The sequence below is a fragment of the Schistocerca nitens genome, chromosome 1 (assembly GCF_023898315.1).
Source record: "Schistocerca nitens isolate TAMUIC-IGC-003100 chromosome 1, iqSchNite1.1, whole genome shotgun sequence".
In the NCBI taxonomy this organism is placed as follows: Eukaryota; Metazoa; Arthropoda; class Insecta; order Orthoptera; family Acrididae; genus Schistocerca; species Schistocerca nitens.
The window spans coordinates 770826256-770852766 of NC_064614.1; the positions used below are offsets into that span (position 1 = coordinate 770826256).

Consider the following 26511-nt stretch of genomic DNA (forward strand, 5'->3'; position numbering starts at 1 on the left):
TAAATGATCTAACAAAATTAGGTCTAAAGACAGTTTTTGTTCTTACCTTGATTTTACATTATACGGTTTTGCAGGGCCATTTGTATGGTGACCTGCACTGATAGCTTATCATCTGCAAACCGAACAAGTAAACGTGAATTTTATCAGCGATTTAACACCTCCCTTGATTTTTGAAACGTGATTTTGATGTATCAAAATGTTTTGTGTATATATTTGTTATAATTCACGTTTTGTTGTGGCTGAAACTTCTTCTTTCGCGTTCTGAGAGTATTGCACACAAATATTAAATGTACGTTGTATATTTTTGGTTTATCAAACACCTTATCACTTCGCAAAACGGAATGTAAACGATGTAGTTGTGTGTCCGAACCCTATCGGTGCCCATTTTTTGCCGAGTGAGTTTCGCGACGAATTTGACTTTTGTTTACTTTAGCTCTCTCTCTCTCTCCCTCCCTCCCTCCCTCCCAATCCAGCCCCTCTTTTTCTGTGTGTGTGTGTGTGTGTGTGTGTGTGTGTGTGTGTGTGTGTGTAAGCTCTTTAGCTGTTTGTGTTGCATTTTCTGTAAAACTCCTGTAGTGTGTTAAATAATGTGCCTTTGCAGAGTATAGTGTATTCCTTTAAAACTTATTCGCCTTCTGCTATTGTCTGCTGGAAGTTTTCTTCTATTCACACACAATAAACAAATACCAGTGGAAAATGGTTACAGGACCCATGTGGTAGAGAAATTAGACCAACAAATTTGTTAAAAGAAAAGGAACAAACGAACGCATCACGCACGGACGCACGCACGCACACACACACACACACACACACACACACACACACACACACACAGAGAGAGAGAAAGAGAGAGAGAGAGAGAGATGAAAGTAAACAAAATTCACACTCGGCGCCAAACTCGCTCGGCAACAAATGAACGGTGTTACAATACACAACACATTGTTTACACTGCGATTTTTAAAGTGAAAAGATGTTTTTGTTAAACCAAAATTATACGAAGTACATTTAATATGTGTGTGCAGTGCTCTCTGAACGCGAAAGAAGGATCTGTCACAGTAAAATGTGAATAATAACAAATATACATGCAAAACATCTTGCTAAACCAAAATCAAGTTTTAAAAATCAAGGGAGATGTTAACTTGCAGATAAAAGTCACAGTTACATTGCTTTTCAGATGACAAGCAATCAGTGCAGGACACCACACAGATGGTCATGCAAAAGCGTATAATGTAAAATCAGAGTAAGGACAAAAACGAGCAAAAACTGTCTTTAGGGCTCATTTTTTTAGATCAATCACAACCTTAAGTATGTCCACTTTCTACAGTTTTTCAATAATCAAAACCCACTGATGATGGCATAGAGGTGCCGAAACATGTTTGGGTAACAAGAAAAAATTTACTGTTTTGCATAAAAGGCGGAACCTATATCCAATGATTTTAACTGCAAACATGGAAAAAATACAAGAGCTGCAAATCCAAAAGAAGAATATTACTTATATCTTCAATGGTCTTGAGTCTGTGCAAAAAACAGTGCAATTAGAACGGCTATTTATTTCTAAGAATTGAAGGAAAAACACCTTGTTGAAAGAATTAAAATTTATTAATGTTTGTGGAGTTGACTTTCTTCGGTGATTACATGTATAACAAAACAGATATGCGAAGTTGAAAGATGACGTCAAAAATAATATGGTAAGTCAAATGCTGGGGACAGTGAGCGAAATCTGCATTCTTGTTCTGAACAGTCTCTCGCTGCAGGTGTTCCCACACTAAAAAGGTAGAATCTAGTGATAATTACTGCCCAAACCTTTGGACTGTCTCTTTCTCAGTCAGTCTCTGAACTTAGGATATATACGATCCGCGATGAAAATCGGAAGGAAAGCAAATAAAATTACATAACTACAAAGGAGCCACGATATTTATAAACCACTAACTGGGAAATTCTTTGTCTTCGAGCGCAATGCAGTACGATTACTTTATAAGCAAGCATTTGCTTTCCTTTTGTAGTGGCTACGTTATCATTTTGTACTTAACCATTTACTCATAAACAACATGGAACCGACAACAGCAGGTATGAGTCTAGTGAACGCCGCTCTGCAGGGAATAGTGCAGTGTTTTAACGACGAGATATGTTTCTATACTTGGCTGGGGCACAGTTCTTCTGGGTGTGTTGTCAGTAGACTGAATAACATTTAGTAACGCACAACGAGATAAAACTGTGGTCAGTTTGATTGTTGTCAGCGAAGCTGTTACGCTTTCGCGATTATAAACGTCAACATTCTGAGTACTTAAACTCGCACCCATTCTGCGCGTTACGGACGTATGTAAAATTGTCTTTAACAGTACCAAATTCGTTGCCACTTAGAAGCTCTATCGGATATGGCCGATTCCTTCACCGAGAAGACTTTCGTAGTTCCCACATAATTCTTGATCGCACAATATGAATACAATGAACTTCGAGAAATACAGACTGTTGAACGTGTTTCGTTCTTTGAAGTGCGAGGTCGACGGCGTACACGGCGTAACAGAAGATAGTGAATACTACTGGTTTGTGGGATATCCTCGCACTTAATGTGAGGGCAGTCTGCTCGTCGGCAGAAACGGGAAGATGTATGACTCATACAACTTTTGCGTGGCAAAATTGTTGCGACAATATTATCGTTCGGTGCCCGCCTGCGCCGCGTTTCGTTAGCACTAGTGAGTCTGTTGTTTGCCTTTAGACCAGCTGGGGAACAGCTGTTACTGTGCCTCTTCGCTTCCAAAAGACCCAAATGCGACATTCGGATTTTACGCCTTTTCGCCCGTTCTTAGAATTTTGGAGGTTGCGTCAATCTCATGTCGCGAGTCAGTAATCACTTGGTTAGATGGTGTTTGTGTTTTCATTTCAGACAACTTATTAATAATGTGGCTCAATGGTAAAGTGCCCACACAGTCAATCCAAAGATAACTGGTTGGATTCCTAGTCAAGCCTAAGCTTTTTATCTGTCACTTATTAATTCTTTCCACTCTGGCAATGTTTGCTGATGGCAAAAATGACGAGTTTCACCGTGGTTCGGAGCACACGTAGAACTGTAGGTCCTTCCAAAACTGGCTGATTAAGTCAGTTAAAAGTTAGGGGGACGGCGACGGCATGCCATTTCGAATAGGACCATACCTAGTAAAGCACTGTGGTGTTAAAACAACCATCGGGTTAATCACAGCCTTACCGTGACCCTTACTCGCTTGCAACTTTTCATTTCTAGAAACAATCACTAGCAGTATTTGTAACATGGTCATTTTCATTATTACCTTTATATTGCAGAGGATTTGGAAAATTTTAAGGTATAGGAAACAGCTGATTTATTATGTTATTACTTCGTTCTACAACACAAAAGTAAAATAAAATATCTGTAAAAATATAAAGGTTTCCCTATTACTTGACAGTTGAATATGTTCCCTCTTCGTTTAATCGTGACTCATAAGGTTCTTTCAAATAACAAATGTTGTAACAGCTATTCTCATTAACATACTCATTACCATATTCTTTGTGTTGTCGTTGTTGTTGCTGATCCGTGTGGCTTCCAGCCTGGTGAAACACTTTCGATTTGACGCCACTTCGGTGGGTTGCACCTCAGTTCCGCCACATGTTAACTCAAGCTGATTCTTTTGTGACTAGAGTCTGAGTAGATCCGTACCAGGCCTTGCCACTAGAGGGAAACATCAGAGGGGATCACCGGCAATCGAACGCAGGGCATCCGCTTTAGTAGCGAGAATAATTAACTACTTGCCTATCCAGGCGACACTTTTAAGTGATGTCCCAATGTAAAGAGATTAAGGGAGGCTAGATTATGTCCCCTCTGTCCTCTAGTGAAATATGTGCCTAAATAGTCTAACTTTGTTGTTCGCAATTTTTTTCATGGAAAGAGTGAAAAATTAAACATTACGAAGCTATCAAGGTTACCAGAGACAAAGCACAAAGACAGCAATACAAGGGTAAAACTCTCACCTTACTGAGACCGGCCATTGCCCCGAGGTTATCTAGAGAAACCACCCAAAATCTGAACTGATATGTCGAGACATGGATCTGAATCCCGCCCGTCGCGGAAACGTGTCCATTGCCTTTAATTACGACACCTTATAACTCGCTAGAGATCAATAGATTGGAGTAACAATTCAGTATGATACATCGGGAAAGAGACTGACTGATTCTGAAAACGTTTCGGTATTTTATGAAGTGCTTAGGCGAAGCTGTGGAAAAGCTGAATGAGGAAGGTAGGACGAAAATTTGAGAACAACTCTTCCCGTGTTCCGCAGAAAGGATTGAACTACCGTACTACCTGCTCAGCGGTCTAACTAAACGGGCCACGAAGATGTTGTATAACATCTTCGGCATAAAGCTCATCTGACCTGCTAGGACATATCCTGCTTCGTAGCTGAGGATTTCGCGCGCACAGTTGTCGGTACACCTACAGGTCAGCCGCCTCCGCAGCCGACATTAAAGCGCACTCTACTGCAGTGCTGATCGACCTGGATTTCGAATCCGGGTGGAGTAAAAATAATTCCAACGCAAGTTCTTGGCCGGCAAGGGTAAGAGAGGTGGCGATCTAAAGTTCCTGATCAACAGACTTTGCGCCATTCCACACCCACCCGCAGTGTATCACGGAATTGACAGCTTGTGGCAATATTTATTGGCCCTTCGGACGTGGGTGGCAAGGGGCAGTCAAGAAGCCGTCGCGCCTTTACATTATATATATACGACAGACGCCACTCAAATATACACATTCAAAAATACGAACTTATGACACATCTTTGTCCATGCATTTCCATGTGTCCAAAAATGTATTTCCCTTCCGAATGTTTGTCACGGCTTGTACGACTGACAGAGATCAGGGTCTGTCAGTAGTGCCACATAACCTATAACTTCAACTCGACAAAGATTTTCAGTTACAGTTACAGAAAGCTATTAGGTCGTAGGAACAATAGGTAAATCACATTTCAAGGCGACAATGACAAATATGTTTTTCGTTTCGGAAAAGTCATCTTGATAGGATAATGAACTAGTGGGGTGGTCATGATTCTTATTTACGACAGTGTTGCATATAAATTATCGAGGTAGTAAGTACTTTAAAGCCGCGCGGAGTGGCCACGCTGTTAGAGGCGCCACGTCACTAATCGTGCGACCCCTTCCGACGGAGGTTCGAGTCCTCCCTCGGGCATGGATATGAGTGCTGTCCTTAGCGTTAAATTAGTTTAAGTAGTGTGTAAGTCTAGGGACCGACGATCTCAGCAGTTTGGTCCCTTAGGTATTCACACACATCTGAACATTTTTCAAATAGTTTATAACAAACAAGACAGCATTTGTAATACGATGATATGCAAAGGGAGTCTCCTAGTTGTGATTAGTAAGTTATCACCGTAAAGTATAGATATGAAGCCGGGCATCCATGATGCCCTTTTGCCACTGATAGTTACGTCTCTTTTACGTTAAAATTTTTCACAAATAGTAAGTTTTAGCGCAAAGTACGTACGCTATGTCAGGAGTAGGTTGAAAAACCTTTCTCACGATACCTCATTCATCCCCGTACAATTAGTAATTGTTGAGAAAAAGGGATGTCGACTTGAGAAATAATATATGATTCATCCCTCTACGGTTTTTGCGGATTGATTATTTAAAGAAATATGTTTATTACAATCTGGAGTCATTCAATAACACTTTTTTTATTTAACATGTATGTCTCTACCGACGCGGAGAATATTTTTTTACGTTTGATATGTAATGACTCAGCTGACAAGAAATTACTAAAAACAGTGTCTGACTAAATATTAACGAAACGCCCGTTACTCATTCCACTGATCTAAGCTGCACACACTTAAAATACGAGACATGGAAGATATCGGAATAGCACCTAAGAGGAAGACTTGCACCAGGCTGTAAATCAAAAGAATAATAAAGAAACCATCTCTGTGTGTGTGTTGTTGTCTTCAGTCCTGAGGCTGGTTTGATGCAGCTCTCCATGCTACTCTATCCTGTGCAAGCTTCTTCATCTCCCAGTACTTACTGCAACCTACATCCTTCTAAATCTGCTTAGTGTATTCATCTCTTTGTTCCCCTCTACGATTTTTACCCTCCACACTGCCCTCCAATGCTAAATTTGTGATCCCTTCATGCCTCAGAACATGTCCTACCAACCGGTCCCTTCCTCTAGTCAATTTGTGCCACAAACTCCTCTTCTCCGCAATTCTATTCAAAACCTCCTCATTAGTTATGTGATCTACCCATCTAATCTTCAGCATTCTTCTGTAGCACCACATTTCGAAAGCTTCTATTCTCTTCTTGTCCAAACTATTTATCGTCCATGTTTCACTTCCATACATGGCTACGCTCCATACAAATACTTTCAGAAACGACTTCCTGACATTTAAATCTATACTCGATGTTAACAAATTTCTCTTATTCAGGAACGCATTCCTTGCCGTTGCCAGTCTATATTTTATATCCTCTCTACTTCGACCATCATCAGTTATTTTGCTCCCCAAATACCAAAACTCCTTTACTACTTTAAGCGTCTCATTTTCCAATCTAATTCCGTCGGCATCACCCGACTTAATTCGACTACATTCCATTATCCTCGTTTTGCTTTTGTTGATGTTCATCTTATATCCTCCTTTCAAGACACTGTCCATTCCGTTCAACTGCTCTTCCAAGTCCTTTGCTGTCTCTGACAGAATTACAATGTCATCGGCGAACCTCAACGTTTTTATTTCTTCTCCATGGATTTTAATACCTACTCCGAATTTTTCTTTTGTTTCCTTTACTGCTTGCTCAATATACAGATTGAATAACATCGGGGACAGGCTACAACCCTGTCTCACTCCCTTCCCAACCGCTGCTTCCCTTTCATGCCCCTCGACACTGTGACCTCTCAGAAATCACACTATCTACTTCCAAGTCATTTGGGGAACTCTCATTAGAGACGAAGGAGACATCAGGGAGCTCGGAGTTCTCTTAAATCTGTTTGTAATACGAAAACAGTTTCAAAACGGATCTGGACTTTCCGCCTCGTATGTCGTGACAAAAAGAGTGCAGCGTGTGACGCGTGAGCTCCGTGTATGTTTACAAGCGCAGCCACATGCCCGAGGCCACCGGGAAGCGAGCGGCACCGTAGAGCACGAGGATGATGCTGGCCGCGGCGGGCCTGATGTAACCAGGCTTAGCGGAGACGGCGAGTACCCGTACCAGCAGCAGTCACTTTCTACAGCGGACACCAAGGCCGGCTAACTGCAGCTAACGGGACGCTCCCGGCAAGGCCGCCGCCGATCCACAGTAAACACGTCAGCACAGCCACACCAGCCGCGCTCTTGGTACTGCGATATCCACGGCCAACGCTGCGTTGAAGCAATGTACACTAATGAGCAGCTGAAAATGAGGCATCGTTCTACAATAGCACGTGGCACCTTCATTCGCCCCGAGGATGACGGCGAGGCACTGAGTGTTGAGGGCCCATACTGATCCTTGACTGCCCAACTCCCGTCCCCCAACTCATGGAAACTCTTTCGAGCTGTGTCCACGAAGTGTATATCTCACACAATAAGACTGAGCTGAGATTACATGGGGAAGAGGGAGAGTGGGGGCGGCGTATCTGTACTTGAAATCATCCCGACAGTTTTCAAGTGTGGAGTGTTGCATGGTCTTTCTCGAGATACAATTCTCCTGCGGGTTGTACGACAAAACCGACGTGCTTGGATGTAGTAATGTACCAGTCATGTGCGTACTAACGTCACTGCGAGAAGGCCTGGTCGGGAATGCCGCAGCAAGAAATAATATATGACAAAATTAGCCAACAGCAAATGGGGAGCCACACATAAGGTGCTGAGAACCACAACATAGGAACTGCGCTTCTCCACACCGGAACACGTTTGCTACGTGTGCTCCAAATCTGTACATGACAAAAAGTTCAGCTTAAACTTAAATGAAACATGACAACGAATGGCCAGTTGCATTAAACTCACGTCGCTGGACGAAATACAGAAAGCGGCCGGATTCACAGACCCCAACAAAGTCTTGAAGAAAGAACGTAGTCGGGCCTCCAAGCGACTAAACTCCGCTACAGGAGGCGCCCAACGGCGAAAACTTGAGATGGACTATTTGGAGGAGCCTCATCCGCATGAGAGAGACTGGGCGCAGTGCCAGTGAAGGCAAAGCTGATCTAGTGGTGCCTTCTAAACGAATACACGTGATGGTGCCATCGGGATATGGAACATCAGCAGACCTGTCCTAAGCCGGCCGCTGTGGCCGAACGGTTCTAGGCGCTTCAGACCGGAAGCGCGCGGCTGCTACGGTCGCAGGTTCGAATCCTGCCCCGGGAATTGATGTGTGTAATGTCCTAAGGTTAGTTAGGTTTAAGTAGTTCTAAGTCTAGGGGTCTGATGACCTCAGATCGTAAGTCCCAAAGTGCTTAGAGCCATTTGAACCTGTCCTAATAGCTCCAGTAAATGTCCCGTCCATGAATTATGGCAGGGAAACAATAGAGCATTGGACACAGCTCAATTTTGAGTTGAAAAGCTGTGATTCCTGGTCACGAACAAGGAAGAAAGAATAAGGGGAACAAACAGATGCACATGATCTCAGAATGGATTCCTGTATCGTTTCCCGATGGCAGGCGCATCCTGCGTATCCCTGGGGACATTGGCCATACGTAACCGCACCGCTATCTGCGTGAACGGTGGCCTTTTGTCAAGCGTGATGCATGGTTTTAGCCGTACCGGTACCCTGGCGTGCGCGTGTACCAATGTATCTGTTGTCAGATAAATGCCAGTTCAGTTTACTCCAGAGGGACAGCAGAGAAAAGTACACAACACCAACCAGGACGTGGCAGTCAACTGTGGTTGTCACGTCAACACCGGAGGTGGATGTCATGGTCGCTACTAAAACTTCACTGTGTTTCTTTCACGTACCGACGGTTACGTGAAAAATGGGTTGTATAGTGATGACTAAAGGATGTAACTCATGCAATGAGCGTCTCATTTGGAGAAGTGCTCTCACGTGATTTTTAATTTTTATTCTTTTAATTTTTTGTTAACGCAAGTCTTTGGTATTTCTATCATTTACTCACAGCTCTGTTTGTCAGCCGATTCTACAGCATATCTATTTAAAAGAGTCAGTGGTCAGTTAGTTGTTCAAAGGAGCGTAATAACTGATATACGCTTTTATATACTCGCTTTTTTATTCTCTCTCTACAGTGAGACACAGTAACGGCACGTTTAAAACACACACCAGTGCTCGAGACGAGCCTGAACCCGTGGCCTCGGCGTTTCGAAGTAGCAACGCTACCCCGAGATTAAAGACTCCAGCTAACCGCTGGACTAAGTGGAGGACACGCAAAGCAAGCTAAATCGTAGCCGCACAAAAGCTGAACTACCGGCACACTACGGCATTCCGAAGTGCAGCCGACGGCAGAAACTATTAGCGCTTGTGCAAGAGGGAGACAGAGGCTGCCGTGGCGGCCGCGGACGCATATTACTTCAGGTATTGATATTGATCACTGCCTCGTTTGAGTAACGGTCCACCGAGGGTCAGTTGATTACAGGGTCGTCCGCCACTCAAAATGTGAATTGGCGACCTCTCCGAACGTGTCCCCCCTCCAGCGTTCCATTTCCTTCTGTCATTGGCGCACTTGTGTTCCTTTGGGCTGGACATAAGTAAAACGAGGTCGTAACCCGTAAATTCTAAATGTCAAGGCAGCATGTGTCTGGTATTTAAAAGTTTGTCAAACGAACGTCGTGTCAACATACAATGTGACGATGGCACTTCTTTAAACGAGTTACAGAAGTAGTCTTCAACGACCTAATGTTATTTGTAGGGAACTGTATTTTTATTTACCTCCTAATAACAATGTGGAAAATAGAAACTGCGGAGACATTTTATTACAAGGGCGACTGAGGACTCTTGAGTTATATGTTTTAAGCTGAATGCATAGTACATCACTTTTTATAAAAGAAAACTTGCTGCTATTTGCTTTCTTACTGTACGCCTTCAGTTCGCAGATTTTTGGCTGTTTCTGAGCACCGAGTGAATTGTCAGTAGCGGGATACCTTACGTCACGCCACAGAAATATTTTGTACAATACTACGGAAGAAAACTGGGCCAGTAAACTGTTCGTGTTAGCAGTCTTGAGTACGTTTCACTATTTTGATTGGATGCTTTTGTGAAAGCGAAGGGACAATGTACGTTGGCACCCCACTAACGTGTTGGGTAAAACTCGTCAGCAGAGCATTCCGAATTGGCCACTTGATCACACCGGACGTCGTTAACCAGCCGTACTGAATCGACGCTAGTCGAGCTCAGTTTCCTGCGCTGGACGTTAGCATCAGTGGATTTTTTACCTCAATACGTAGGATATACTGAAAATGATTATTTGTGATTCTACCTCACATCTGACCCATATTTTGGACAGAAGCAAAAAATCTTACGACTGTAGTCGCATTTTATCTGATAAAATCTTATTATTCGTGTTTTAAATGCACAAAATTCATGTGTCATTCTCATATAGCCTGAGTTAGGTTAATAGGGGTGCAGCACTTCAGCATTATGCAATACTGCTTGCTAATTATGCACGGTATAAGGCAAATGCAATATAAGCTTCTGAAATATGGCGATACAGAATATACGAAATGTTAGATTGGCGGATCGGACAACTATTGAATAGGTACTGAATCGAATCGTGAATAAAACGAATTTAGGGCACAAATTGATTAAAAGTAGGAGTACGTTGATAGTACACATCCTGATGTCTAAAGGGATACTTACTTTGGAAATGGAGGAAGTGTGTGTGTGTGTGTGTGTGTGTGTGTGTGTGTGTGTGTGTGTGTGAACGGGGTACAAACTGAGGTAGAGGAAGAAAAGGCTTGAATGCAGCAAGCAGGTTCAATGGCAGCAGCCACCTAACAGTGTTATATTTACAACATTAGAGAATGTTATGGTACAGCAACAGGATATACTTGCGGGTGTTTCATTTTGATAAGTGTGCATAAATGCCTGAAGATGAAGCCATGAAAGGCTCCGAAATAGACTGCAAGTAAAGTAAACGACAAAAACAGCTGAGTAGAAAATCAGTATGAAAATACAGTAGACAGGGTACTCCACAATAAAATAATTTACAGCTGAAGTCCCCCTAATTGAGCTACGCGATAACTGGTTTGTCTTCTCGCATCGATACCAGCACCTCAATGATCCAGTATACACTGGCGCATTTTTTATTAGTAACTGTTAGGGTATTCAATCAGTCAACGAGCAGAACGTACGAAGCGTTTGTCAGCCTCTAACACGAATGTAAAGCTTCTATAATGGCCGCGAGTTACGCAGTTATGATGCTTCCCTCCGCTGGCAATCTGAGTAACTCAGGCTTTTGCAAAAAAAATGGTTCAAATGGCTCTGAGCACTATGGGACTCAACTGCTGTGGTTATTAGTCCCCTAGAACTTAGAACTACTTAAACCTAACTAACCTAAGGACATCACACACATCCATGCCCGAGGCAGGATTCGAACCTGCGACCGTAGCAGTCGCACGGTTCCGGACTGCGCGCCTAGAACCGCGAGACCACCGCGGCCGGCGAGGCTTTTGCAAACTCGGGTAGTAGAACGTGCTAAAACGTGCTTGCTTTTAGTTCTTTTTTTTTTAAAAAAAGCAAACTTCGCCGCATTTGTACCTATCAATTATTATCAAGTCACGAATTAAAAATCAATATGAATTCTGCAAAAAAGCGATGTTGCGAAACGCATTCAATAAAGTTCAACACTGCTGTTTTAGTGAACAAAATACTTTACCGAGTATCGGATCAGATTTGCGGTCGTATACAGAATTCCCTTACAAACAAAATTTAAAACGTCCTTTTTGACGGAACAAAATCGACAACTGTAAAAGTAATTGCGGGAGTACTCAAAGGAAGTGTTCAGTTTATATTACTGAACTAGTGGATAACGCTGGAGGTTTCGTAACGCTCTTGGCGGACGAAGGTGTTGTCTGTAGGAAGATTGTAACACCAGAAAACTGTAGCGAAATGCAGGAAGACTTGCAGAGGATCGGTGATCAGTGCGTGCCCCTGAACGTAAACAAATGTGATGTACGGCGTAGAAACAAAAGCGAATAGATCCACTACTAGTCGATTACACTATTGTTGACAAATCACCGGAAACATTAACTATCCTAAATTGCGGCCTAAAGTGGAATGAACAAACAAAACAAATTATAAGTAAAGAATATTAGGGAAATGTAATTCATCCACAAAAGAAGTGTCTTACAAAACGCTTTCGACCGTTCTGTAATATTGTGCATCAGTCCGGGGTTCTTACCAAGTAGGATTAATACGAAAGATACAGAAGATCCAACGAAGAGCGACGCATTTCGCCGCGGAATCGTTTACTCGGCGCTACATGAGAGGCGTTGTGCATCACGGAGAGGTTTACTATTGAAATTTCTAGAGCGTACGTTCGCAGAAGAGTCGAGAAATATATTACTTCCTCCCTAACATGTCTCCCAAATGATCACGACGATAAAAGCAGAGAAATTAGATGGCATGCGGAGCTTTACCGACAATGTTTCATCCCATGCGCCATTCGCGAATGGGGCAGGATACAGGGGGCGGCTTGTGGAATATGAATGCAAACTTAAGAATGAAGCAAGTGGATAGCTGCGCCAGGTGACGCGTGGTACTTGCATGCAGTACTGCCGTAACAACTCTCGTTGTAATTGTCTATGTTTTCCAGAGGTAGTATATTACGCTGGGAAACAAGGGAATTCAAGCTGTAAGAAAGGCAGAACGGAGCCGTCACGGTAAGGTGTGAAGCAAGCGCCGTCGGCGGGAACCACGCCCAGAACTCCCTGCTATCGGGCTCGTATCGCTTTCTAGAGAGAGACACTTCCTGGTGCCCGCTACGACGGAACGCTGCTAAAAATGAGAAGCAGTTTCGACACACGGCCCGATTGCGCACCTGCCCATAACCACTGCAATCAACATCAACGGGGCGCCACAAGCCTACCGCAGATACCCGACGCCCTGTGGTATGCCGTAGTGAAGTCGTCACAAAGTGGGTCCACGTTGTCTTACGTAACTCGTGCTGCTCAACTCTCTAGCTCCCGTCGAGAGAAGACGATTCGTGCCGGCCTTGCGAATCTGCAAGCACTGACCGCGCGAGATCCAGCTTCCTTTGTTCGTTTACGAGATACAAAGAGCTGTAGATAACGGCGACAACGTTGATGCAGTGTTTCTTGATTTCCGGAAAACCTTCGACACAGTTCCCTAACTTCCGCCGGAAAACTAAATACAGCAAATTCCCATTTATACGGGACCCGAGACTGCACGGATAACCCGATAACATGGATAATCCTAATTCACGTGTTTTCACCTGATACTGCTATATACTATTTTTACAGTACATGCTATATATCACGTTTAAAAGTCGACGGCACTACTAATGCGCTACGCGCCGAAAACTGAGAAGTTATAAAAGCACACTTAAAACACTACATTTGGTATCACTTGCTATCAGTTCATTTTCAGGAAATAATAGTCTACTCAATTTTTTGCTGAATCTTTTTTCATTCATTTTTCCCTCACTTCAGTTCTCATTTTCCTGAGAGTCAATACATCGGTATAACCAAATGAATTATTTTTCTGCTTTCTGTAACAAAAGTTCAACTCATTTCAGTGAATCGGCGTGCGTTATGACGCGATCGTCGACCGCCTAATCTTCGCTCTCTTGCTTGTTCACTATGTCCGGTCACTTAGCTGTTCCAATCTCCGTTCATAGGCGCTATCGTCTGCAGGGTGGTTTACATCAACCGAAAGTTGTCACGATATTCAGGGGCACTTGCAGATGTTTGCTGCCAACTAAATTTCCACAAACATAAATTGAAAGAAATGCGTGCACATGGACCGGAAAACTGTTGTCTTTGATGCAAGACGCACGATCAGTTATCGGAATCGCGCTTAGCGATCAAGCACATACCCGAATATGTATCTAGTACGATTTGAGGAGGAACGACAACGTAATCCTTGCCGCAGGGAAGACAAATTTAACAGAAGAATCTCAAGAAAACGTACGAAGCAGCAGTTAGACCGAAGTCTCTTGAAAACATCTACATTCTTGATTATTATTCGTGCGTCACAGCTATACTGAAGAGGGAGACAAAAAGATGCGGTGAGATATTACGGTTTAACGTCCTATCGACGTTCAAATGCAGCCTTCATTGTTGCCAGTGCGTAAGAGAGAATCCAGCTAAATGGCGTTCTACAATAAGCCATTTTGCATTGAAATAAGCTAGAGTGTACGGATATTTCATTATATTTGTACATGTTAACAGGCGTGTAATTAAACATTACGAACTTTGTTGCACGATCGAATGTCTATTATTTTGTTTTAATGTGCTGCGCAGTCACTATGTTTGGCGGGAAATCGATTTTCAAAATTTATGCTTTACCTTAACCACTTTCACGAGGAACCTCTGTCACTCACCTTTAAATAAAGGACCATTTAATAACATTCGAGGCCCGCATCTCGTGGTCGTGCGGTAGCGTTCTCGCTTCCCACGCCCGGGTTCCCGGGTTCGATTCCCGGCGGGGTCAGGGATTTTCTCTGCCTTGTGATGGCTGGGTGTTGTGTGCTGTCCTTAGGTTAGTTAGGTTTAAGTAATTCTAAGTTCTAGGGGACTTATGACCACAGCAGTTGAGTCCCATAGTGCTCAGAGCCATTTTTGAATAACATTCGAGGCTTATCGCTACCGAGTGAGAAACTAAGAGGGCATGCTGAAAAGTAATGCCTTCGGATTTTTTATGTGAAAACACTTAAAGCTTTCTCAAATGAAACACACGTTATTAGCATTCTACATTTTTATTCTTCGTGCCTACATGTTTGCAACATAGTCACGCTGACGACGAACACATTTCTCCCAACGAGAAACCAGTTTGTTGATACCGTCATTAGAAGAATATTTGGTTTTATCGATGTGGCTACAACCTCACTTCTGCTTGCATCGCTTCACCACTATCAAAGTGAAGTCCTCGAAGGTGTTCTTTAAGTTCTGGAATCAGTTGAAAATCGGACGGGGTCAAATCAGGACTGTATGTAGGATGATCGACGACAGTGAATACAAGGGGTCGGATTCTTGCAAATGTTAGCACACGGTGTGTCATTCAGACGCCCAAGTACCCTCCAGGACACACCGTACGATGGCTTGCGAGTACAGTTGAAGGTGCAGAAGATATAAATGTGCTGCCGCACACTTATTGCTAAAAGGTATTCTGTTTATGTCGAAAGTTCGAGGCGAAGTAAGGATCACCGGAATTATCGTTCAACACTTCGCGTCCTTGACTCCATGTCTTGTTTGATCTGCGTAACTGATAAATGCTAAGAAAAACCCATTATGAACCCATCACGTATTTCTGTACTGCTCTCAATAAGTTTCTTACGTAATACATATTAGGCACTGTCCTGTTCGCTCCGATAGAGGAACGTTGCCATCCAAGCGGGTGCTTGTTATCTTCGCTACGTTTCCATATAGAGTTGCTGACGTCCGCATCGAGTGTCGATTCTGCTGCACACTCTCTTCTCTCTTGCGTCACTCTGTTTCTCTCATTAAGATTAAAATAAGATACTTGACAACTGTGATATTTTACTTGTATGTTAGATGCTTTTTTTATAGATTGAAACAAGTGTCCTTTTACCAATTACAATTTATTTCCATACGCTTTTCAGAGGTTTTTTACTTTCCTCATCCTGTGGATGTTCGTACAAGGTGATTATAATAAACTTTCAAAACGCTGTAGAAATAACACCACTGGTCAGAATGGCGTGAAATTGCAACAGAATATTATTGAAGAAGGGGGATTACGTAAGGCAGAAGAAAAAAAAAAGTGTAAAAATTGATCAAAAGATGGCGCTGTACATGTCAGAATAAGTAAATGAAAACACCTGTCATGCGCAAAACCCATTTAAGTTGGTATGAACATGCCAGGTACACGGCTTTTCCTCCTTTCGCGTCTGCGACTTTCGTGATGACTGTCTCAATGCAGGATCGCGCTCTGCTGGTAAAGCTGCATTACAAGAATGATGACTGCACACGTCGCTCTGCAGAAGTTCCGGACACTGAAGGATTTCAAGGAGGCGTTGGTCCGATGACTGGCGTGGTCTCGAGAAAATGATTCGGAAATTCGAAAAGACGGGTTCTTTTGATAGAGGGAGGAAAGGAATTGATTCGACGTCAGTGGAAGCAGTGGCCACAGCAATGCAGGAGGAGACGAGTGGTGATGCGCAAACGTGTAGTGCACGGAGAATTGCCCGAACATATGGACATACCCGTGAGCACGGTGCGTAAAATCGTACGAAACATCTTTCTTTGCTATCCATTCAAAATTACCCATGTGCACGAGTTGCTTCCTGTTAACCTGTCAGCAAGAGAGACCTTTGCTTTAGAATTTTATGGGTTTATGGCATCAGTTATCATAGGGCTATATTTTTTCGAAGAGACAGGTGCTTCCGGTCCAGTTACCTGTACCGTCACTGGTAAGCACTACGAGTGCCTTTTGCGAAACCACGTCATTTCAGATCTCCAGCAGCGTCGATGTGTGTACGGGATCATTTTCATGCAAGATGGCGCACCTCCGCACATTGCAAATCCAGTTAATCGGCTGCTGTAGCGCCATTTCGGAAATGCTAGAATTATCACCCGCCATTTCCATGCAGCCTGGCCGTCCCGATCACCTGATCTTAATCCGTGTGCTTTCTGGCTGTGGGGCTATCTGAAAGACGTTGTGTTCAGTGTTCCGATTGCTGCATTGAAGGCACGCATTGCGAAACATATTCCGAACGTGACCCCGGAAACACTACCATCAGTTGTGGAACATGCTGTTTCTCGGTTTCAACTTGTTGCAGAAAAAGGTGGACAGCATACTTAATATGTTTTGCGTCAGTCGCACGGAAATTAATAATCCGATTTGATTTTGATTGAAGATGCTTTTTATGCGGTTTTTGGCCTCAGGACAAAACCCGATGTGAGTGATGATTTTTATGCGATTTTTGGCCTCAGGACAGTTAAAAACCGTTTTTCCCATCCGATGTGATAAGACCTTGTCGTGGTGAATGGGCTTACGTAACTAAGAGTATCTATCACACCAGTACACACATGCATACTGAGTAGTACAGTTTGTTTAACGTCAAACGTACACCTTAGGCATTGTTGTCCGATTCATTTGTTATTTGTAGACGACCACTATTAAATTATGATGCTTACAGCGCCATCTTTTGCTATATTTTGTAACTAGTTATTTTTCTTCTGCCGGGGGGAGTGGCTGCGCGGTTTGAGGCGTCATGCACGGACTACGGGGCCCCTCCCGCCGGAGGTTCGAGTCCTCCCTCTGACATGGGACATGGGTGTGTGTGTTGTTCTTAGCATAAGTTAGTTTAAGTAGTGTGTAACTGTAGGGACCGATGACCTAAGCAGTTTGGTCCCTTAGGAATTCACTCGCAACACGCATTTTTCTTCTGCCATACGTTTTCCCCCTTCTCCGATAATATTCCGTTGCAATTCGACGTCATTCTGACTAGTGATGTTATTTCTACAGCGGTTTGAAAGTTTAACTTTAATTATAATCACCTTGTATATTAACACGACATGTATGTGTTGTGTTTACGACTTTGAGATAATCTGTGGTTCCATTGCCTGTCATTTTACATCTCACATAATATCACATGCACTTTATAAACAAATGCTTGTGACATTAGATATGAAGTAACACGTAAAGAAAAGAAAAGAAAAAAAACAGGCGCCTGTGAACCACTGGAGGGGACCCACACTTTTACCCCAAGGCCGTACGCATAACACATGTATGTCGTATTTATTGACTCAAACCTACCTGACGATAGAGGCTGAAACCCGTAAAACTCACAGTGAATGAAAGGAATTGTGAGTGGTAAACTTATTGAAAGAGAACAAAATCTGTCGCGACGGCACGGTTGGAAAACGTTCTCGGACTTCTTGCCGCGTCAGTTCAGGGTAAAACCTCTACCTTTCCACGGTTACCGCCATCCCCTTCGTCAGCAACAGAGAAACATAGTGCAGCGGGTCACGCTACTGGGGCGGCATGGGTCCACATAACTGCCGGTACCTTCCACGACCTGAGTGACTCTCTTCCTGCACCTCTGCACCAAAACAAGCTGTTATTCAGATTTTGACAGGTGGCCGCATTAATGTGGGTGGAGCGTGCATACAGGAGACAAAGCGCGCACACACACACACACACACACACACACACAGGCGTTAGCGCAATCGGCTGGATACATACCCTTTTAACAGCTACAGTGCTATTTTTAATGGATTTTCAGTGGTGAACCCGCAAAATGCTGTGTAGTTTTGTGTATTATCCAAAGGTCTGCCAATATTATAGTTCTAGCAAGTCAGCCGTTTGACTGCAGAATGAACGAAAACATAATTTAAGGTTGTACTGACGTCGAGTTAATTATAGAAGGTATTTCTTGTCATTGGAGACGAGATGACTTAGATGGTTGGGTGCAGGGTGGGTGTGGTTCAAATGGCTCTGAGCACTATGGGTATTACCTCTGAAAGGGCACGGCTGACTTCCTTCCCCATCCTTCCCTAATCCGATGAGACCGATGACCTCGCTGTCTGGTCTCCTTCCCCAAAACAACCCAACCCCAACTATGGGGCTTAACTTCTGAGGTCATCAGTCCCCTAGAACTTAGAACTACTTAAACGTAACTAACCTAAGGACATCACACACATCCATGCCCGAGGCAGGATTCGAACCTGCGACAGTAGCGGTCGCGCGGTTCCAGACTGCAGCGCCTAGAACCGCTCGGCCACAACGGCCGGCGGTGGGTGTGGAGGGTGCAACAGCCGTGACATTATAGAAGTAACTGTGAACCTCCTTCTTCTGCATATTGGTTGTTCACGAAGTCCAGATTGTCGCTAAAGGAGGGTGGCGGGAGCGGGGGTGGTGGGATCTGCGGGGGGGGGGGGGGGGGGGGGGGAGAGAAGAGGAGCGGGAGGAAGGCAGAGAAACTATAGCGGTGTGGAGAAAACAAGCTGCGTCTTCTTCACGATGCTCTGACACGGTATAACAATCACCTCGTTACGGCTGCAGAACACACAGGTACTTTATTGTCAGATCGCCAATGATGGACGCGTCGGGATACGACACACTCGAGGCCCGTAGTTAACCTGCCTTTTCATATGATCCAGAACTGGCGAGTTCACATTGCGAAGAAACTATATCTTCTAAGCGCTACACATTATAGTACATCGCCCCTGACAGGTGATTCTAAGCAAGAGGTTGCGGGAAATTACGACTGCCCGATCCTCTAAATGCAGCCGAGGCACGTTCATATTATCAGCACAGTAGTATGCATTTAAGTTCACAATACGAGAGAAAAATTATGCGTCGCGTTGGGAATGAGATCCCTAAGTTGTTGGCGAACGTCTGCCAAGGTAACGCTAGGCTCTCTGAAAATCATTTACTTGGACGGAAAAAAGACGCATGGCTCGTGGCATTCATGTGCGAGCTGTTTTCAAAGACGCCACAGCGAATTTTTCCAGTTTTTGGGAAATCAAGCATATCCCATTTTTTTCCTCGTATAGACTTCAGCAATGACAGATATCTTCTCGTACTGAACAGTAAGAACAAATGTCAAATGTGTGTGAAATCTTATGGGACTTAACTGCTAAGGTCATCAGTCCCTAAGCTTACACACTACTTAACCTAAATTATCCTAAGGACAAACACACACACCCATGCCCGAGGGAGGACTCGAACCTCCGCCGGGAGCAGCCGCACAGACAGTAAGAACGTTTCCGAGAACACTAATATAAGTGTGAGAAATCTTTGTTTCAGTCGAGCAGAAATAACGTTCATGAGCCTACATTCTCTAGTAATCTTCGCCACTGTAGTGCAGTGTGACCGCCTGCCTGCACAGACCGCTGTCAAGGCACACTGTACGCATTCAGCCGTTGCAGGGGCAGCGGCTGATAACACGAACGCGAGCGCATGGAGTCGACGTTTCCTCGTCCAAGGGCGCGCTGGGCGCTGCAATGTTGTAGCAAAAGGCAAAGTGCGCGCTGCTTTCCTCTGTGGACTTGTAGTGCACCAATTGCTCAGCTAAACTGTTTACAAGGGGGTCAAAGTCATAGACCATCAGCGTGGACCATTGCTCTCTACATGTAGGTGCATTTCTTTAAAAAAATTATAGGATGAGCAATTTTCTAAAACCGTCATCATTTCCAATTACAGAGTTCTAACGAATCTTAGCGGACAGATCTTACGTAACTCCTCCAGAAGACAGTAGTTAACTGAAAATAGATAAGGTTTTTAAGCTTTTAAAATACGACCATATCAAATAGTAAGGCGACAAAAATAATACTAAGAGGTACAATTGGCAGAGATGTAAGGGAAATATCTTATTCAACACCAATAGTATCGAAAATGTATATGGAACGATTAGGTAAGCATACTGTTTTCAGAAAGAGAAGGAAACAATATGTGCAAGAAATTCAGTTGTGGTGGTGGTGGTACGTCACTACGGCACCGAACTGCTGAGGTCATCGATCCCTAGGCTTGCACACTACTTAATCTAACTTAAACTAACTTACGCTAAGGACAAAACAAACACACACACACACACACACACACACACACACACACACACACATATATATATATATATATATATATATATGTGCCCGAGGGACGGCTCGAACCTCCGACGGGAGGAGCCGCGCGAACCGTGGCAAGGCGCACATAGGCCGCTCGGCTATCCCGCGCAGCAAAGTTCAGCTGTATACAGATCAATGATAATATCGCATAACTGGCTGAAAATTAGGAGATATTCAGCGCAGTTCAAGAAAATGAAGAACAGCTGTGAACAATATATGAAGAGAAAAAATAGAAAGAGAAAGGCAAAGGCGACTGACAGGGAAAAACTAACAACGATTAATGTTAAAACTGGGAGAGAAACGGTATAGCAGGAAGACAGTTTTAAATATTTAGGATACAGAATGAGCAGGTACGAAGAAGGAATGAAACCAAGGAGAATAGCAAAGAAAATGTTCTCACAAAAAGTGTACAAACAGCTAAGATAAATGGAGTGTTTCATATAGAGTTCAGTCTTTCATGCGAAGATGTTGTAAAGAACAGCGTTGAGAGCAATTTAAATGCGAGTGTAAAAAGTACACAGAAGATGTAAACTAGAAAGAAAAAACAAGATATGAGAAATTATTAAAAAGAGTGACAGAGGACAACCAAGAAACTGTTCAATAATAAGAGGATTCAATAGTAAAGGATGTTGTCAAAGGACGAACAAGACGACAGATGGACAAATTCCTCACGCTGCGGAGGGGGAAGAATGGAGAAGCTAAGCTTACAGCGAAAGACCTACGCCTGAAGCCGAGCACGTGATGATGTGGGTGGTGATAACGAAAAAGAAAATATATTTTTTGTAATGTAGCTGGAAAAACACGATTAACATTCTTCGGACTCGCGGGATAATTAATTAGAGGAAATCTTACACGGGAACCTTGTCATCTGGAACTTGTAGACCTGTAGAAATGTTATACGAGATTTATAAACGGTAGATAAACAGGTTAACGAAGATAATATTACATGGTGGCGTCATTTTCGTTACTGAGCCGACACTTGGAACATAAATTTTGACTTTATGTAATACAGAGTGACGTCCTATCGTTGACTGTGACCTTAGAAACGCAACAAAGGTTTGGAAGGAACTCGGCCTCCAAAGAACTGCTCCGGTATCAGTCTGAAACGATTAAAGGATTACACGGAAAGCCTAATCAGGTTGGACTGCAAAACATTTGGACCAGGCTCCTTCTGTGTGGAAGTACAATACACTAAGCAGTGTGACTCTCGCGATGTGGTGCAACGGTAAGAAGCTGGACACGCATTCCGAAGGCCGGCGGTTCGAATCTGCGTCCATCCACTCAGATGTATCTTTTTGCGTAATTTCCCGAAATAGCTTACGACAAATAGTGGGATTCCGAGACTGTGCTCATTCGCTACTGACTACTCCTTGCTTTTTCTTCGGTCAAATGCCTTTACCAAAGCTACGGTCCGAGATAATACGTTGAGAGTGATACGACGAGAAACCTACAACAGTATCATAACCGTAATACGACTTTACGTAATAACCGCCATGTTTCCAGGTTGAATTGTGATCACAAATTCAAGAAATTTGTCTAAACTGGAAGAAATTAATGACGTCAAATTTGTACAGTTACTGTCGGTGCTGCATTTTTGTTTCTTGGGGATATTCACTAGGATCTGGGAAATAAAATGAAGAGGACATAATCTGTTGTGACTGGACTAGGAAAAAACAAGAAATATCATATCCTTCGACCCACGGTAGGATCTCTTGAAACATTCGATTCGATCATCTATCACAGATGAGTTTACTGAGGCACTACCGAGTCCCACCACGTAAGTCCACCTTCAAAAGTTCTGTACTCCTTTCAGAATTTTCTGATACAGCACTCAAGCAAGAGGAACATCCCATAGCGTACTGTCCTTTCTTTTGCCTTAGATATAAACCGAGTGAGAAAGAATGCCTGTACGCTACCACACGAATTAGAATTACTGTAATCTGTGGGATATGAAAAAGGTACCTAAACTCCGTATTTCTGTCTCGCCAACTACTGAGAAGAATCAATTCACTGAATCTCTCCTCCTGCTGGTTTAGTTATTATGTTATGCTAAGTCGCCGTTAAACTCACGCAAAATATTTAATTTGCGTGAAACGTATAGAGCGATTTTGACATACACATTATTAAAAGTGCAAACAGTAACAGAAGTAGCTACAGTTTTGAATGGTACTACAATAAAAAATCACCACAGCGCTAGCCTCGCTTTAGTCCACATATGCTGCTTACCACACATGTCGATCCCGCTCGGTGACTAATATGTTGGACGGACCCGGAAAACACAACAGCCGAGGAGAATGGCAGCAGTTATATGCACAGCCGCTATCGTCGGCTTATCGGACTTCGATGTCTTTATCAAGGCAGACGCACGTCAACCTCGCACAATCTTCGCCTATCACTGCGGTCTACTGTCAGGATTTGACCAGTTGTCACTTCCAGTGACATATGTCAAACCCAATCTGACGTCATGGCCGCGCCTAAAGTCACAATGCCCTCCACCGCGATGAGGTAGACCACCTTGTAACGAGGTCGTCACCGGTCCTGAACAGCTTCCATGGAAGTCACATTAACATGTGGGCGTCGCCTACTGTACCAGTACCCTTTCTTCCTATCTTGTACGCCAATGAACTGCAGACAGGGTAGAACCGTAGAATTTAATGCATTTACTGAACTTCTTGCTGAATTGAGGGATGCCTTACAATCCTTACATCTTCCGCATTCCGTCGGTGTGCGAAGTTCTTTTGAAACAAATTGCATACTATTGTCATGCAAGAGAAAGAGAGAGAGAGAGAGAGAGAGAGAGAGAGAGAGAGAATGGGGCGTGGGAAGACCACTCACTGTTGGTAAAACTCTGTAAGAGCTCTAATTTCTCGGATTTTCTAGTCGTGGTCATTTTGCGAGACTTGTGATGTACATCATCTCACTTGTTTGTTGAGCATCTCCGTAACGCTCCAGTGCCCATCAAACGACCCCGCGACGAGTTGCGGTGCTCTTTATATGTACTCTTCTCTGAACCTGTTCTGTTATCCAATTTGATTAGAATACGAGATTGATGAGCAGTACTCAAAGAAAGGTCGATCACTTGCTTCGAAGAGCAATTGTATTTCCTTAAGAGCCTCTCCATGAATCTTAGCCTGGCATTTCCTTTTCCTACAGTGTGTATTATGTCGTCATTAGGTTTCACGTCGCTCTGGATGGCTATTTCTGGCTGTTTTACGGTAGTTACCGATTTCAGTGATTTGTCGTCAATAATGTAATTGAACAGTGGTGGATTCCTCCGCGTATTTATCCGCAACACGTTACATTTGTTTCCGTTCAGGGTCAACTGCCACTCCCCGCATTAAACGTTGATCTCTGAACGTCTTCCTGCATTGTGTTCAGTATTGCGTCGTTGTAAACCTTCCTACAGGCAACAGAATGGTCCGTGAATATCCTTACGGAGTCTACAAAGTCATCCACTAGATCATATACATACACCCTACACACTGGCGGGCAAACCGTAAAGACGAAAGCAAATTTCGCATGATGTGTCACTGCTAAGTAATAGCTCGATGAAAATTGGACCATATAGAGAAAGAACTGGTACAGTATAGTGCAGAAGATAACAAAGAAATACGGCAAGAGACGAACAGAAATGACAAAAAATGGCTCTGAGCACTATGGGACTTAGCTTCAGAGGTCATCAGTCCCCTAGAATTTAGAACTACTTAAACCTAACTAATCTAAGGACATCACACACATCCATGCCCGAGGCAGGATTCGAACCTGCGACCGTAGCGGTCGCGCAGTTCCAGACTGTAGCGCCTAGAACCGCTCGGCCACTTCGGGCGGCACAGAAATGACAATTTTATTCAGAGACAGTACCAGGTGTAGAAGCATGAATTCGGAACTTGCTTCCAATAATTACATTTCTGTTGTCTGAAACCGATATACTGTTCAAAATAATCCTCATTACCACTTTCGTATGTCTCCCAACTATCTGGCAGGTTATGAATGCCACGCAAAAGAAGGTTCTTCTTTTGAAGCAAACTAGTCAGCTAGCCATTTTCGTACATTTCCATACGAACTGATGCGTTGTCCAGCGAGAGCGTGTCCCAAGGATGCAAATGGACGATTATCGGACGGAGCCAAGTCTGGAGAATAAGCCGCATGCCCTAGTATTTCCCAACTGAACGCCTCGATCGCTTCCCTAACCCGTTTTGCTGTGTGTGGTGGGACGATATCATGGAGCAATATGCCTTTTTTCCATATTCCGGTAATTTTTCACGTAATGCTTCATTTAAATCGATCGTTTGGTATTGGTAGCGATCAGTGTTAATGGTTTCATCAGGTTTTAGCAGCCCTGGTTTCTCTTGTCTTGTCCTCGCGATCCCTACGTGAGACGTATGTCGGTGCCATTCAGACTGCTCTGCTGTCTGCAGGGAGCGTCAGTTGTGTAAACATTCCCAATAGTGTTTTGCGAAAAGAACGTCGTCTTCTCCCACTTTGATCTAACGTGCCATCTCCGTAGTACTCGCGTGCTTATCGAACCTACCGGTAACAAATCTAGCAGCACAGCTCTGAGTTGCTTTGATTTCCTTTAATCCGTCCTCGCTGAGATCCCAAACACTCGAGCAGTAATGAAGAATGGGTGGAACAAGTGTTCTGTATGCGGTCTCTCTTACAAATGCGCTACACTTTCCTACATTTCTCCCAATAAACCGAAGTCGACCATCCGCCTTCCACACAACCGGCCTGTCGTCGTCGTTGCACTTCATGTCGCTTTGTAACGTTACGCACAGATATTTTATCTACACTACTGGCCATTAAAATTGCTACACCAAGAAGGAATGCAGATGATAACCCGGTATTTTGAACAAATATATTATACTAGAATTGACATGTGATTACATTTTCAGCCAATTTGGGTGCACATATCCTGAGAAATCAGTACCCAGAACAACCACCTCTGACCGTAATAACGGCCTTGATACGTCTCGGCATTGAGTCAAACAGAGCTTGGATGGCGTGTACAGGTACAGCTGCCCATGCAGCTTCAACACGATACCACAGTTCATCAAGAGTAGTGACTGGCGTATTCTGACGAGCCTGTTGCTCGGCCACCATTGACCAGACGTTTTCAAATGGTGAGAGATCTGGAGAATGTGCTGGCCAGGGCAGCAGTCGAACATTTTCTGTATCCAGAAAGGCCCGCACAGGACCTGCAGCATGCGGTCGTACATTATCTTGCTGAAATGTAGGGTATCGCAGGGATTGAATGAAGGGTAGAGCCACGGGTCGTAACACATCTGAAATGTAACGTCCACTGTTCAAAGTGCCGTCAATGCGAACAAGAGGTGACCGACACGTGTAACCAATGGCACCCCATACCGTCACGCCGGGTGATAACGCCAGTATGGCGATGGCGAATACACGCTTCCAATGTGCGTTCACCGCGATGTCGCCAAACACGGAAGCGACCATCATGATGCTGTGCATCCAGGTTCGTCGTTGAGTACACCATCGCAGGCGCTCCTGTCTGTGATGCAGCGTCATCGGTAACCACAGCCATGGTCTCCGAGCTGATAGTCCAAGCTGCTGCAAACGTCGTCGAACTGTTCGTGCATATGGTTGTTGTCCTGCAAACGTCCACATCTGTTGACTCATGGATAGAGACGTGGCTGCACGATGCGTTACAGCCAGGCGGATAAGATGCCTGTCATCTCGACTGCTAGTGATACGAGGCCGTTGAGATCCAGCACGGCGTTCCGTATTACCCTCCTGAACCAACCGATTCCATATTCTGCTAACAGTCATTGGATGTCGACCAACGCGAGCA

The 26511-nt window shown here is 43.9% G+C and overlaps 1 protein-coding gene across 4 annotated transcripts in view; it reads right to left on the bottom strand.

Moving 5' to 3' along the window:
• Nucleotides 1-26511, bottom strand: part of LOC126261483 (glutamine--fructose-6-phosphate aminotransferase [isomerizing] 1-like) — a 162073-nt gene that overhangs the window by 104058 nt on the left and 31504 nt on the right. The window contains exon 1 of one of the 4 annotated variants that reach the window (XM_049958546.1): nucleotides 22923-22944. The exons of the other annotated variants lie outside the window; for them this stretch is intronic. Coding sequence (XP_049814503.1) covers nucleotides 22923-22929 — 7 coding nt within the window. The 5' untranslated portion in view covers nucleotides 22930-22944. Of the gene's footprint in view, nucleotides 1-22922; nucleotides 22945-26511 lie in introns of those variants that run through there. 4 annotated transcript variants of the gene reach the window in all.